The 17501-nt window shown below is 34.8% G+C and overlaps 1 protein-coding gene across 1 annotated transcript; it reads left to right on the forward strand.

Annotated features, from left to right (window-relative positions):
- The first annotated feature begins 15158 nt into the window (after positions 1–15158).
- On the forward strand, positions 15159–17071 carry LOC131070487 (polyphenol oxidase A1, chloroplastic). The gene is made up of 2 exons (XM_058006049.2): positions 15159–16176; positions 16496–17071. The coding sequence occupies exons 1-2, from the start codon at positions 15169–15171 to the stop codon at positions 17069–17071; spliced, it is 1584 nt and encodes a 527-aa protein (XP_057862032.2). The 5' UTR covers positions 15159–15168.
- Positions 17072–17501: the final 430 nt, after the last annotated feature.

Below are 17501 nucleotides of genomic sequence, written 5' to 3' on the forward strand. Positions count from 1 at the left end.
TTCATGAGTTTGCCTCCCCCTAAGGCTGAAAGCCCTAGTTACCGGATGAGGATTCTGCACCGAATTTAGGTATAGATCCACTAGGTTCACCTTTCTTTACCCACATCTTCTTATGTTGATTTATGATCTCATCAACCTTTGCCTTTCCCTTTTCATCTAATTTGTTCTTGTCTACTAGAACACTGTTCTTACTTCTATAGTATTTTGCAATGTGACCGGTTTTGTTGCATACTCTGCAAACAACATTATTCTGCATAGGTTTGAAGTTCATTTGATTTGGTATTGTCCCGCACTGATTAGAAACATGTCCAAACATTCCACAAGCATAGCATCTCTTATTTTTTAAAAAAATTATTACTGCTCTGCACATATTTGACTTATGACCAAATTTATTGCATATGAAACACTGACTGGTAAAGGTAGGAGCATTATTCATGTTGTTTATCCCATTATTCATCCTACTTCTGCATTGATTTTCCATATGACCAAATTTATTGCAGGTAAAGAATCTACCATTGAATTTATGAGCATTAGGTTGTCTTATCAGAGGATTCTTGCTCTTCTTCTAATCAGGTTTTGCATTGCCTTGTCTAGATCCAAAGGATTCACCTTTCTCAAATCTAATTCCTCGCATGTCCTTTCCATGTCCCTGACTATCCAACATGTCATCAAGCCTTGCTGAGATAGCTTTGAATTTGTCTTTGTATTCATTGGCAGTAACAAGTTCATCTCTTAAATTAGCAATTTGTCTTTCAAGTTCTTGACCGTTATTCCCCGACTGTGTCAACTCAAGCTTCAATTGATCATTCTCATAGGTAAGCTTGAAGCATTCATCCGTTCTTTCCCTCAATGATTGTGCCAATTTTTCTTCATTCTTCCTTTGGTCCTCAATCTCCTTAGTCAACCTCATCACAATGGATGCATTTCATTCTTCAAAGCAACATTCTCTCTTTCAAGCTTGTTAACTTCCTCAACTTTATCCTAGTATTCCATGATCTGATATTCTCCATCAATTCCTTCCTATTTTCTCTAGAGATGTTTTATTGATCTTTCAGGTCATTAATGAAATCATTAGCATCATTCAAGTTCTTCTTTAGGGTACAAATCTTATTTCTAGCTGCATCAAGATCCTCAAGTGCCACACTGAGTTGTCTCTAAAAACAGGAGTCCGTTGATTCAATCTCCTAGACCTTCCTCAAGCAGTTAGGCTTCTTCAAAGATACTAGGCTCTGATACCAATTGTTAGAGTCAAGGAACACTAAGAGGTGGGGTGAATCAGTGTTCTACCAAAATTCAAATTCACAAAATTATTCTTTATCCACCGGTTAGCAATATATAATAGTAAAAAACATAAACAATCAATAAATAAACCACAGATCCACAACACCAAAAGATTTATGTGGAAACCCGAAAAGGGAAAAACCATGGTGGGGCTGAAACCCACAATATTCATATACTATGGCTAGGAGTACATAAATATTACATAGATGGAGAATGCACTCGTATTCAAGCTCACTACCTAGAGCTCACTGCTCAAATATAATTTCCCAGAAGGCTACAACCCTCAAGGAAGTCTCACTAACTTATAGTTTGATTACAATAATGAAATACAATGAAATGAACTCTGAAGTAGCATCTGATAATACATGAATGAGTTCTGGTGAGGCACTAGATCTCTGATTGTACTCGCTCTCCAAATACTTCATTTTTGTCTCAGTCAGCTACTGGATTATTTGTGAACCAAATGCGCACGTGAAACTGCACTCAATCACACCAAAATAGATCACCACAACTATATCACACCAAAAACCAATCGCCAATTCAATATTATATATCTGATCATAACAAAAGTAACCTTCTCCAAGTCGGCTTCAAGAAGTGTAACGTGTAGTCACATGTCGGCTTCAATCTCTAACAATACATAGAACCAGACCAAAAGAGTATTGTAGTGTCGTAAATTGCACACCCTTGCTAGGGTGGTACAATTTCACACTTAGGTTAGCACTCGCCTTAGTGTGTCTTGCATCTTGTATTTCTAATTTCCCTTCAAGCATTTAATTAATGAATTTCATTAAATATAAAGTCATGTTTCATCACTTTACATGCTATAAAGTTGGGCCCTTTACCCTAAGCGTGCCCCTTTTCATTTTATTCCTTCAATATATCATTTAATCATAAACCCTAATTATGTCATATTTTGACATTTAAGTCCCACTTTCATATATCAAAACACCTCAAAATCAGCTGTAACTTTTGTATTCGCTCTAATATCATCATATCTAACGACCTTGAAAATTTGGTGAAAAGTTGGTTAGACCGTGGCGAAAGTGCACATGGTCCTCGACTTTTTCTCAAAATTTCGGGAGCATAATCCTATGATATTATAATGCTTAACCCCAAAATATTGGCAATAAATTCAATTCCTAGGTTGGCCTAAAGACAGAATTAAGTCAAAATTAAGATCTAGGGTTTCATACATAAGAGCTCTCTTTCTTCCTTTGAAGGGATCTAAGGGAATTAAATATAGGAAAAGGCTATTGGAGCGAGCACAAGGAGCCTTCTATGCAGTGAAAGAGAAGCCTATGTAGAGTCTTCAACAACATTCAATAGCATTCAACAATATTCAATAACATTTCATCAAGCATTCGTCATCAATTACGAGCCTTGAAGACATTAAAGAGTAATAAGAGATCTAGTGGCAATATCTCTCCCTTGTGGATTGGTATGATTTCATGTTATTTTCAAGTCTTTGTATGAGCTTCTTTACATCAATTTGCATATTTACATTCATGCTTTAGATCATTTATCATATTTGGTTTGAAGCATTTACATTCACCTTTACATTTAAGGTTTACTCTCATGCGTAGGGTAGCTCTAGTTTCTTTCATTTTAGGATCTTGCATACACACAAGTTTCTAGCACACACATTTTCAGTACTTTATCAACTATTTGTGGAGGTGGAAATCACCAACATAGGGGTTTGACTGAGGAAAAACCCTATATAGCCACCCAAACCTTCCCTTTTCAGTTGTAGGCGCATGAACAGGTACTCAGAGGTAGTTCTAGATCAGGAAAAGGCATTGGAACCACCCAAAAGTCTCAAATTTGTAGAAAAATATCAAGGATAGGGGCATGGTGCCCTGGTCCTACCTAGGACAGGGGTGTGGCACCCTGTTCCCCCTCAAAATCAATCATTTTCAACAGGTTTTAGCTTCAGGACCTTTAGATTCCATCTATCCAGTTACAACTCTCTGTCAGATTCTCAGGGACAATGGCATGGCGCCCTAGTCCTAGTCAGTTTGGCTTAGTTTGCAGCATCAGGTACACATCCAAAATCCTCCCCCTTTCATGCTTTCAGTATCTCAATTTCAGATTTACAAGTTTATGTAATTCCAAGTTCATTTGTGCTTTATTCTTCATCTCCTAGTCTAATTGATCATTCAAACCCTAGTTTTTCTCATCATTTGCAACAAGAGGAATAGAAACCCTAAGAGATAGTCCTTGGCTCTCTCTTTTTTACAAGAAGTAGCCAAAGTGATCTATTTCCCTAGGCTCTTTCGTATTCCCAATGTGTTGGCAAAAGTGGGATTAGGACCTAGTCACCCGATCTCGCTTTTCTCGCCTTCACAAGTATAATAACATGCTTCCTAAGGATCTTCCCATTCATCAAGATGACAAAAAATATCACCAAATTCACCGCAATCACCGAAAATATTTTCGAACCAAAATTGCACTGGAAGGTTCAGAAATATTTTCGGTGATTGCAGTGATTGATTTTGTGATCTCGGTGAATGGGAAGATCCTTGGGAAGCGTGTGATTATACTCTTTTGGTCTGGTGCTATGTTTTGTTAGAGATTGAAGTTGACATGTGACTACACGCTACACTTCTTGAAGCCGACTTGGAGAAGGTTACTTTTATTATGACTGGATATATAAGATTGAATTGGCGATTGGTTTTCGATGTGATATAGTTGTGGTGATCCGTTTTGGTGCAATTGAGTGCAGTTTCACGTGTGTATTTGGTTCACAGATAATCTGGTAGCTAACTGAGACAAAAATAGAGTATTTGCAAAGCGAGCACAGTTAGAGATTTAGTGCCTACCTAGAACTCATTCATGCATTGTTAGATGCTACTTTAGAGTTCATTTCACTGTATTTCATTATTGTAATCAAACTATAAGTCGGTGACACTTCCCTGAGGGTTGTAGCCTTCCGGGCAATTATATTTGAGCAACGAGCTCTAGGCAATGAGCCTAAATGCATGTGCATTCGCCATATATGCAATATTTATGTATTCCTGGCCATAGTATATGAATATTATGGGTTTCAGCCCCACCTTGGTTTTTCCCTTTCCGGGTTTCCACGTAAAAATTCCTGTGTTGTGGATCTGTGTTTTATTTATTGCTTGTTTATGTTCTTTACTTTTATACATTGCTAATTGGTGGATAAAGAATAATTTTGTGAATTTGAATTCCGACAGAATATTGATTCACCCCCCTCCTCCCCCCCCCTCTCAGTGTTCCTTGACTCTAACAAAAGGTGGGTTAGGTTGGTCAAAGACCCATGTGGGTTAGCCTGTGGAAGGGAGAAGGCCTTTAATGCTTTGTAAGAGCCTTAAATGTTTTGAGAAGTGACTCTTCTCTAATCCCTCAGTTTAGGAATGTGCAAACACTTAGAGGGTTATTAGGCTAATAATAGGGATTTAGACATGATTAGGAGAAGGGTTAGTGTGCAACTTGCATTTTCTAGAAAGTGCAAGTGGGTGAGAGTTTTAGGAATTTAAATAACTATTTATTTATTTAAATGTGAGGAACGAGCTTTTAAATGCAAGAGGGGGGTTAATTAAACAAATATGCTTTATTTATTTAATTAATTCTTAGAACATGGTTTAATGATTTAAATCAAATAAATTGAATAATTTATTTAATTAATAGAAGAAAAGGGCTAGGGTGAATTAATTAAATATTAATTTAATTAATTGTTGATCGATGGTTAAATAATCAAATAAATACTAAGTATTCATTTAATTAAGTGGACAAATTTGGGTGTCTACAATATTATTTAATATAAACTAGATCAAATTTCAAGTGCTCTGGACTAATTCACCCCCCCCCCCCCCCCCCCTCTCAGTCCTTTCATGGGTTTAACAATTGGTATTAGAGTGAGGTTCCTCTTAGAAGAGCTTAACCGCTTGAGGTAGATTCGGAATGGTGCAAGAACTTAATCTCAAAGCATTGAGGTTCAATGGCACATTTTTTTCTTATTGGAAGTTGAGAATGAAATCTTATTTGGAAACTCTACTAGATGAAATTTGATAAATTGTCAAATCTAGTTATACACCTCCACCGAATGGTCCTCAGACTCTAGATGAACACAAGAATCATTAGAATAATGCAAAGGCTAGAACTATGATTATTAGTTTCTTGAGTGATGCAATATTTGGCAAGGTTAGATGACTGAAAGAAGCCAAAGAGGTCTGAAACAAATTAATTCAATCATATGAAGGGGATCCAAAGATAAAGTAGGCTAGGTTAAAGAATCTAAAATAAAAATATGAATGTCTAAGGATGGTTGATGATGAAGGATGTAGAATGTATGAGAAACAATTGAATGTGAGTTACTTTGTATCAACAAGGATAGGTGGGAGGCACAAGGAGGTTGTTCATAGGTATGTAGGTGTTTCCATGTTAGAGGAAATGAGGACAATGAAAGTGCATGTATTGTAATCAAATTCATTGTTGATATTGCATACTTGACCTTTCTTCTTAGTGGTTTTTTTTTTCTTACAACAATTTCTCCACATAAATCCTTGTTATGGGATGTTTATATGTTGTTGATTTTTTCCTCATTGTTGTTATCTTATGGTGATGATATTATTTATTTATTATTATTATAAGTTCACATAAGATAAGATTATTAAGTATAATATGTAGGCTAATTTTTGGCATCATTAAGAAGAATAATCTATGCATGATTATTCCACTTTAAAATAAATTAATTTTGGATTTTCATATGAGTTTAAAATTTTCATGTCGTAGTTTCCCAAAACTTGTATCTAATATATGGATTGGTTTATTGGATATAGATTGATCTTCACAATAGTTGGTAGTGAACTTGTATATTTTCCAACATTTGGTATCTAAGCTAAAGGTTTAATTGGTTTTGGGTACTCCTCTATTTTTATATCTTATCATGGAAATTTTGTGGGGGTTTGTTAAGAGTAACTAGAAATTGTTTAAAGGCTTATGGGTCTACAATGAATGTTCAGTGAGTTAAGTTTGTTTTGTAGATTTATGAGATTGGAAACCATGGATATTGTCAAGATGATCTATTTTGGGCATTAGAATCTCATGATTTTGGATCTTAATGAATTTGGTTGTGTTTTGATAACTTGGAGCTCTTATTTGATTGTGTGTGTGTGATAAGACTATGTTCAAGGTTTCTAGTTGAAGACAATTATAGGATTGCATGGCTTCTTGGAAGGTTATTATTGGTCTATGGTTACTCCTATGTGGGTTTCTTTGGAAAATTAGATCTAGGATTGATTCTAGTGTTTGAGTCTTGTAAATCCACATGTTATGCATACTTGTCTCTTTTATGCATGGTACTAATATGAGATTGAATCTTTCAATAATTTGAGATTGGAGTGTTGTCTTTGTATCTCTCCTTTGAGATTTTGTATATGTGTTGATATTTTAAATTGTCTAATGAGGATTCAACCTGGTAGGTATTGTTGTTGGTCACTATTATTGCATTGGTATGTTGATTGCAATGATAAAACAGATTTTTTGGGAGTACCTGATATAGTTGTTCAATTGAATCCTAGTAGTAGATTATGGTGCATGAGAAGCTCTATTAACTTTCAATGGGTATTCAATAATGATATTTCTCATGATGTCATGTACAATGCAATACCACTTTCTATAGGAGCTTTATGCAGTAACATAATATATTTTATCTTCTTTGTTTAAAGATTTTGGTTCTAAGCTATTGTTGTTGTAGTGTGTAGTGAGCCATGGATAATATTTCATTAGAAGATGGATGATCTTTTACAATGGGTTTTGGTGTCATGAGGAACCCTTGAACTCTACCTTTAGATTGGAATGAGAGTTTGACATCTTTCTTTCTATTGAAAAAGTATGTGTAGTTTGATGGCACATGCCAAATGGGGAGATTGTTGGCACATGTGTTGTCATTGATGTCAACCTTGAAGTCAACTTGGTCAACTTGCAGGCTGCAGATGAAGTAGAATGATTGAAAAGGTGTAAATTGTGTGGCTTCATGTTCTACATTGGTCTCATAGTGTGCTTCATTCATTGGATTTGATCTAAGTGAGTTGCAGATTGAGAAATGCTCAAAATCCATGTGTTTGGCAATTTTTGGCATAATAGGGTTTAAGTCTTGGCGAAGTGGTTTCATGTTAGTGAGACTTGGCTTATCGCTATGACCGTTTTCATCTCTTATTGACACCTTGGTGTCATACCGACGTGAATCTTCTTTTGGTGTGATCGATGTATCATTTTGGCGACATGGGTTTGGACTTTGAGGTAACTTACACTATCGGCAAGATCACTTTTGGACTTCACAGATCCTCATATGCTACACCAATAAGCTTTTTCGGCATGATATGCACTTGGTCTTGCAAGGAAGGTTACATTTCGGTGCAAGTCCTTCTATTGGCATGACTCTTTTTTCTTCTTGGTGGCTTGTGGATGCTATATTGATATGTGGGGGCCACTTTGCCCATGTGTTCGTAGTTATCCTGTCGGTGACACTTTATTGGTCCACCTTGGTGATGTGTTGTTCATGTGGGACCCATCTTCTCTTTTTCGGCATGACTTTCTTTGTCGGCATGACTTTATTTTCCTCTTGGCAGACTATGTGAGCTACATCAAAATGGGGCCTGGAAGGAAGATTAAAGGCTCTAATGTGACATGTTTACTATCACATCAACATACGAATGTCCACATGTTTGTGACTCCTTGGTGTGTTTTGGATTTGTTGTGTTGAGTGGACCCATTCACTTGTGTTCTCAATGGTGCCATGTGGCGGTTGTGGGTTGGATCCTCCGGCTTGTGTGAGGCTTGTGGTTGTGTGGCGGTTAAACATCTTTTCAGCAAGACCTTGCATTTTTGGCAAGACCTTTTTCGAGCTGTGTAGAGCTCCCAAATCTTGCTGGCCTGCTTTCTTTGTGTGGTGTCATTTGGTTCCACATGGCAGCCCATGGTTGATCCTCCCCTTCCATGGCGGTCATGTGTGGGGCCCTCATTGTGGTGGCAAAATATGTTTCCTCTGGCGGTTGCTGATTGATCCACCTCTACGGTGATCCATTTGTGTGGGCCCCACAGTGTGGGATGGCTTTTTGCCAAGACTTGTCCTTTCGGCAAAACCATCTCCTGCTCTTGGCGTCTCTTTGTAGCTACACCAAAAATCTTGTTTGGTGTGGCCGCAAAGGTGTCTTGCTGACACCGTCTTTCTTGTCGGTGTAACATGGTGTTTCGGTATGACTCCTAAACGTCTCTTGCAGACCATTGGACCTATAGAGATAAGAGGCCTCTTTGCTGTAACGAATATAGAGTCTTGTCGAAATGGTTCAAACTGGAGAAATTGACTAAAGAATGTGATTTTCTCCTCACCAGTACAACCTGATTATTGAGTTGTCTATGTGGACCTCTAACAAAAGTAAACCAAATGACATGGATAGTAAACTGAAGACAGGGAACATGCAGAGTATAAAAAGAACAAATTTCCATCTGGATGAAAGAGATTGAGGAAGAAATGCGGACAACTGCATTAAATTGAGAACAAATTGCAGATGATTTTGTGGCTCCAGAAAGATCTAAAAATCATCTGTCGACAAGATCTCACTACCATAAGGTTATCAAACTATCACCAGTCGACATGATAGGGGTAGGTGGAGACTAATTTTGTGGTAAACTAATCTTAATGATGGATGCAAAAATGGAAGTAGAGGCATTTAATGTTAGCCGCCAATCATCCTGCGGAAAAGATTTCTCAGTGGTTCAAGGAGATTATTTTTTCAATTTCATTCTTGGACCTGGAAAATCTATATCGACTGAGATAAACAAAAGTCAGATTTTTTTGTGATGTGATGTTGAGGAGGTAAGATAGTTGAACAAACAAAGAGAGTGAGGTGTGATATAGTACTGATAAATGAGTGTCTGTTATTGTAAAAGAGAGATAGAGAGCAACAGAGTTGTGTGGAGATTGGAACAGAGAGTTGAAGTCATAAGAGGGAAATAAATAGAGGATATTAGACATAAGTTTGAGATGATTAGCATAATCAAGAAGGCAGAGAAATAAACAATAGAGCAGCAGGGTGTGTATCTCAATCAGTTTTATGAGTTACAAAAATTCATTTACAACAAGGAGTTTCATTGTAATATTTTAATTGTATCAGTCAGTGCATTTCTCTGAGTGCATGCTCAGAGCAAGAGTAGGTGCTCAAAATTTTAGGAGTGAGTGCTCCTTGGGTTGGTGCCCTAACACATTGTAATCAGTGTCTATTTTTGTGAGGCCAGATTCGAGCAATAGACTCCAACATCTCTTCTCATCGAGGTTTTTCCCACACTGCGTTTTCCTCATAAATCTCTATGTTATGAGATCTGCTCTTGTGTGTGTGTGATCTTAATATTTTGTGTTATAAATATTATACTTTTTGGCTTAAATTTTTAATTATCACCAATTCACCCCCCTCTCAATGATCACTTGTGTTCTTCATATTTTTATCTTCTTAGTTTAGAGATCATGGTTTGACTCTTCCCTTTGAGAGCTCTCAATGGTGTTGAGTTATTTGATTGTGTTGGCACCATGAGGATCTTCAGATAGGAGATTATTCTCATAATGTCTGGAGAGCTCAATTACATAGTTCAATGTGATCTTTGGCAATGGTGTGGATTCATCATTTGATGATGTATGGTTATCTTCATGCAGTTTGGAGATGATGACATTTTGGTTTGCCATGGAGGACTTTTAAAACTTTGGTCAGGTATTGTTTTATGACATTAAATATGGAACATATGATCTTCCTTTGATGATATGTTAGATCATGATGTCATGATATATTCATGATCTTATTGCTGGAAATTTGTCAATGATCTTGTCGGTTCTCTTTGGTTTTTAGTATTAATCATTTGCCTGGAGATTCATAATTTTGTAGGGTTACATTTGAAGTTGTCCTGGATTGATTGGTGGATGCTCATGGAGACTAGAGAGGCTTGGGTTAGGCTACAAGATCTCTTTTTTTTGGGATCATGTATTGAGATGACTAATCTTTGATGAGGATTTCAATAAAAAGACCAAAGTAGCCTACACCTAGTTATGGATGTGAATCCATTATGGCCCTAAAGAGAAGAATCTAGTCATTTATTGAAAGATTTGATTTGTTATTTTTGTGTGCTCATGACAATCTTATTTACCACTCTTGGTCTACTCAATAGGTGAATGATGTAAAAAAAATTGCCTAACTGGTTATTAGATACATTCTTTATTTTGTATCTTGTCTTCTCATGTAGACTAGTCTTGAATATAATGTTGGAGTAATTTTAGGACAATTATCTAATTATTTATTAATTAGGTCCTTTAATTTCTTTTTCAATTAAGCTAGACCTAGGTGCTTTTTATTATCTAGAGTTCTTTTCTAACATTAGTTCTAGATGTAGTTGAGCTTAATTTAGCTCCTACTTTGCATTACTTTAATTCTCATAATTTTAGCATTAGAGTTTGCACGTAGGATTTCATTCATATTTTATAAGGATTCATTCATTGTAATTGTACCTCCAATATTTTTTTGTGCAATAATACATAATTCTCTGGTTGTTATAGAGCATATTATGATTTCTTGATCTCTTTTGTGCGACAAGTGTTTTTCTTGCAGATGATTCTTGCCTCCTATGGTTGATCATCAACTTCTACATGGTATCCAACTTTTCTATCAAGTTCTACTCCACTTCCTTTAGGGATCCAACTTGGGGTGAATATTTTGTGCACATTGGGCTCAAACAGAGGTTGTCATCATGTGCACAACGATGAAAAACTCTAAGTTGATTATCGTTTCATCAAAATTGGAGTAGTTGAAAAATTGAGATAAAAATCTTGAATCTAATGGAAACCAATTTATAATATAATCCAAAGAAAATGATGACCCCGCCAAATATTACTTAAATGTCTCCACACTAATGCCACATGGTGACAAATGATGATGTAGAGATGGAACAAAAGAATCTAAAGATGCTCCCATAAAAACTGAATAATATGATGCAACTCCATGGGAGCTAACATCGAAGAGGATATGAATATTCTTAATAGTGTTCTTCGAGTCTACAAGACGAGAATCACAAAACAAACTAGTAATATTTTTCGAGTACCCATTCCAAGTAGCTATATCTAGAAGACAAATTGTAGTCTATTGTGTTTAATCATAGAAAGCATGTGGACCACTCTGATAATCCCCATCCTCACTATCAAAGCTAAAAGAAGAAGAAAACTCTCTCTCAAGAGAATTATCAACCCCAAATAGGTCTAAAGTAGAAGAGGAATCCTCAAGATCAAAGTGAGAAAAGGTATACAACCTAGAGTGGTGATCTATTCTCTTCCTAAGGTAAATTGTTGTTGTGCAACACTCTAATCTCAACTAAATCTGGACAAATCTCAACTCTCATGCCCTTATAGATATGAGAAATATAATATACTAGTAAAAGATTAGTTGAAAATAAAGATACACTTAGAGCATTTGTGAATGTTCCTCTTTCAGTATCAATAGATCGTATCCTTGCAATTGTTGTTAGAGTATCATCATCTAAGTGAATTTAGTAGATATTTTATTAGGTTCTACAAAAGAAAGAAAGAAATTGTGAAGAACCCATATATGCTATAAGGAACATGAGTCAATAATCCAAGATGAAGGTAATGAATATGTTACTACAACTAGTGCCCTTCCTTTAGATTTCTCTTTACCTTTTTTCTTTTCCTTAGTAGATGATTAGGTTGATGATGACTCTTTGGTGGATTTAAGAACTACATATTCTTCTTCTTAAGAATATGTGAGAGATTATCAATCTATTTTTGCATACATGCATTCTCATCATGCCCAAGTCTCTTACAATAGGAACACTTAACTCTTTATTTATTAGGTTTCCCTCGATTTGAAGATCTTTTAGTATTGGGTTTGGAGGGATCATATTTTTGTTCTTCCTTAGTTTCCTTTTCTTTTTGATTGTTTATCTTCTTCCATTGGTTTGAATTCTGTTAATTCTTATTCCTAGCAATAAGACTACGATGACTTGTGGACTTTAATGTCCCCATCAAAATTAGATTATCTTGCAACCTAGTCAGGCTGGAAATAAAGTCATCTAAGGATAGCATTTTCCAAGTTGTTCTCGTAGCACTCTTGGTGGAGTAGAAATTTGAAACAAACACAAAGTAATTAGGACCTAGCTTAAAGAGGATAGAGAGAACTAGTTGATCACCCTTTCTTTCTAATCCACATTCCTTATGTTGCAACCTTAGTGATTTGAATTTGGTGAAAAAATATTTTAATGTATCAAAAGAGGTTGAGCTCAAACTAATGAGCTCATTCTCAAATTCATGGCTTCTCATTTCATCTTACTTTCCAAAGAGTTTCTCTAGAGTATCCCAAACTTCTTTAAGAGTATTTATGTGGATGTATGTTTTATGTGTTGTTTGATTGTCAAATCTTCAAGAAGATTTGATAGAGCCGCATTGATGTTTTAAGGTTCATGTTTAGAGTAGCTATTAATGGTAATTAATGTTTAATTAAATTAAAATTGGGATATATTGACTCACCCCCCACCATGTTTAAGTAAGTTCAAATTGGGATATACTGATTCACACCCCACCCCCACCCCACCACCCCACCACTCTCAGTATATTGTGCTCTTCAGCTAGATGAAGCATGTTCTACAACTTAGTTTGGGAGGGTTCCAACACTATACTTCAAGTTAATATAGATGTTTTTTGTCAATGCCACCAGACAACTCTAATATACTTGGGTTTGGGTGATATTGACTTATAATTTAGTTGTCAATTTGGTCAAGACCACCCTCCTATAGGGATATTTGGATATGTAATTATCAATATACAATAATTATTAAATCTTAAATAACATTTAGCATTTAAAAAAATATAAAATATTTAATTCTTCTTTTAATATATATATATATATATATATATATATATATATATATATATATATATATATATATATATATATATATATATATATATATATATATATATATATATTTGTAGTTGTCAACTTTGGTTGAAAACCTTCCTGGAATGATATCATGATATGTAATTATTAATATACAATAATAATTTAAATCTTAAATAACAAATTTTAACAAATATAAATTATTTGATTATCTATATATGTATATATGTATGGATGTACATATGTATGTATATGTATATGTATACATAGACAAATAAATATGTGTATACATATATGCATACACATATACATATACATATACATATACATATGCATATACATATGCATATACATATACATAAATATATACACATATACATACATATATACATACATATACACACACATAAACATGCATATATACATGTACATACACACATGCATACATACACATGAGTTGATTGTATACGAATTGCATCTATAATTTATTAAAAAAATATTGGCATGGACTTGGATTACCTCCAAATTTTTGTCAACATTAACTTCCTTCTTTGAAGTAAATAATTGAATAAATTGCATATTGCCCCTATGTTCTTAATGTGCATAAATCTATTTTTTCCTTAGATTAACTAATATGATACATGGATATTTAGTGCTAGTAAGTAAAAGATTGAAAAATACACTTATGACATTCACTTAAAACGGTCAATTTCCCAAACATGTAAGGTAGACATTTATTTCAAACTGCCGAAATTTTTAAACATGTAGGGTGCTAGTTCATTTTGGAAAGATTGGAGCACAAGCATATAATTCCATATAATATGCTTAGTAGAAAATTCTAGCTAATTTAGGTTATTACTACTGACATTATACGAAGAAAATACAAGAAAGAGATAGAAAAGACTTAAAGTAGCTAGTATTTTCTATCAAACATATTATATGGAATTATATGCCTCTGCTCCAAGCTTTCCAAATTGAATTGGCGTCTTAAAGATGTTCAAAAACATAGATAATTTGAAATAAATACTTATCCATAAATACAATATTTCATCTTTTACTTACTTACTAGCACTAAATATCTATGTATTAATCAGAGAAGAAAAAAAAAAAGAAGAAAGAAAGAACACATTAAGGATATATAGGTAGCACACAATCTATTCAATCATTTATTCAAAGAGGGAAAATAATGTTGTTGAGTTTCCAACGATTCTGGTGACACGTGCAAGGCACAAATTCAGTATTTTTGATAATTTTCAAATGTTTTCTAATTTCTGATAGTTTTTTAATGTTTATCCGTAGTCCTTCACGGGGTGACACTAATTTACCTTAAAATGTGGAATAAAAGTCTATTGGCTAAACAATATCTTATTTGAGGATATTTTAAATCTTATAAACAAACAAATCTACAGTTTATGATTCACATGGATAAAAATAAAAATTACAGTTATTTAAAGAATTAAATAAATTTAAAATTTAAAATATATCAAGATAAAAAGGAACCATTGATCCCACCAAATCACCATTTTGTTGATGTGTGAAAAACTAACACTCTATTTAAAAAAAAATTGTGACATTCTATTTTGAAAATCAGAACAAAACTTTAATTTCCTAAATCACAATTTAAAAAAGGCAAGAAATCTTTTAAAAATAGTAAGATTTCATCTATCACAAGTTCAAAGAAAAAATCTAAAAAGTCTTAAAAATTATTAATTATATATATATACATAAATAAATAAAATTATGTCTGTTATTTTTTACAACAAATATAATAATGACTAAATAAGGACAAATATAATAATGACTTTTGATTGATGGAAGATTTACTGAATACACTATATATACACATACAAGCCTACTCATTTTATTGAGAGGTTTCATACCAGAGTCTAATGTTCTGAATGGCATTCCTTTTCTAAACTTTTAGATATCTTGCCTTTGCAGTTCATTTGATCATTAATTTGATCCAGCTAGCATGGAGAAAGTATTGATTACAAATGTAGTTTCAGTATGCATGTTGTTGATCTACACTGTGTCTGCAACATCCCCATTTCCTGCTCCTGATCTAGCAAAGTGTGTATATCCCACAGGTTTACCTCACAATGCAACAATAAATAGCACTTGCTGCCCCCCATATGATCCTGCAACACCCATTACAGATTTTGAATTCCCTTCTTCAGACCTTCCCTTGAGAGTTCGCATGGCTGCCCATTTAGTTGATCAGGACTACATAGAGAAGTACAATAAAGCAGTCCAGCTTATGAAAAACCTTCCTGCAAATGATCCCAGAAGTTTCATCCAGCAATCCAAAATCCACTGTGCTTACTGCAGTGGTTCATACTTTACCAATTCAACAGAGATCCAAGTCCATTACTCATGGTTTTTTCTGCCTTTTCATCGTTGGTACCTCTATTTCTATGAGCGCATTTTGGGTAAACTGATTGGGGATGATTCATTTGCATTGCCCTTCTGGAACTGGGACTCAGAGGCAGGAATGTCCATTCCTCCAATGTATATTGACCCAAATTCTCCCTTGTTTGATCCACTGAGAGATGCTTGCCATCAGCCCCCCCATATAATCAATCTGAAACATTTCAATGTCTGTGTGGAGGGTTCTGTAAATGAGAACTATGCAGACATTTATACCCACATTGTCTCTGGGGCTCCTTCTGCAAGCTTGTTTTATGGAGGAGATTACAGATATGGGAGTGGAGTCAAAGTGAATAGAAGCAGGGCTGGAACTATAGAGACTTCACCCCATGATAAAGTGCATTCATGGACTGGATCTTCCACACAATTCAACAGAGAGAATATGGGTTCTCTGTACTCTGCAGCTCGAGATCCTATCTTCTATTCTCATCATTCTAATGTTGATCGGATGTGGACAATTTGGCAGGACAAACTGAACCGCAGTGATTATCAAGATACAGATCTTGTTGATTCTAAATTGCTTTTCTATGATGAAAACAGTCGATTGGTGCAGGTAAGATTTCAGATTTGCACACTAATTGCTCAATTAGGATTTGAATTTGATGTGGTGTTTGCTAATTGTTTTCACTTTTTTTCTTCATCAATTAGTCGAGCATAGTCATTCTGCATATGATAGATAGTTTTATATTAGTGGAGCATGGTTTTATACCAATGGAGATGTAGATCATGAAGATTTAGCTATAGTAAATTTCGCTAAAATCCATAATATTTTACAGACTGAAATGCTGTTTTCTGTAGAGATTAGCCACGTACCTAAATGATCAATTGATTTTTAAATATTTTTATTCACTAATTTCTGTCAAGTGGTGCAGGTGAGAGTTGGTGACTGTTACAACACAACAAAGCTGGGATACAAGTACCAGGAAGTAGATATCCCATGGTTAACAAATGGACGTTCAATCAAGAAGGCTGGACTGTTGAAGGCCAAACCAGTGGACTACAATCCTAGAGGAAATACAAATCAGTCACCAGTTAGTGTAGTAGTCAAGAGGAATAAGATAATAAAGCAGCAGAAGGAGAAGGAGAAGGAGAAGGAGAAGGAGAAGGTGAAGGTGGAGGAGATTCTGGTGATTGATGGAATAGAGGTGAACTTATTTGCCACCTCAAAGTTTAGCATTTTCATAAACTTGCCTGAAGCTGATCCAAACACACCCTTGGATTCCCCACATTATGCAGGGTCTTATATGCACCTGGGCCAAGGCTCTGGAGGCAGGAAATACCAGTCCAAAATATCATCATTCAAGATAGGAATATCAGAGACTTTGGAGGATTTGGGTGCAACTGAAGATGACAGTATTATTGTTACTCTGGTCCCTCAAAGCAATCAATCTATGGCTAAAATTCCAGTAAAGTTCTCCTCTGTTGAAATTGAATATGATGTAAACTAGAAGATATTGAGACCAATTCTTAAATGGAAAATAAATGGATTCTTTTGCCAACTCGACAGCTAAACTAGTTATCACTTAGTGAAGGTTAGACTTAGAATGGCAGGTACAGGTGGCTGCAGTGGGATTTACTACCTTAGTAAATTTAAATAAATATAGTTTAGTGTCGAGTTTGTGGAATATTTTATTTTATTGAAATTAACTGGTGTTTGAGTTAATCAATTAAAAGTGAGTATTTGTATATTTAAAAAAAATATTTTTTCTCAAAGTTTATATAGATTAAGTTTCTGAATTGTAAAATTGATTCTGTCTTATAGAATCGATTTCAATGAAGCAAATGTTTAGGTAATTTTTTAAGATTTAAAATATAAATAAATTTTAACATCCAACTTTTACTAATACAAAAGAAAGTGCAAAAACTAAATGACATGGC

This window comes from Cryptomeria japonica, chromosome 11 (genome assembly GCF_030272615.1).
Source record: "Cryptomeria japonica chromosome 11, Sugi_1.0, whole genome shotgun sequence".
NCBI lineage: Eukaryota > Viridiplantae > Streptophyta > Pinopsida > Cupressales > Cupressaceae > Cryptomeria > Cryptomeria japonica.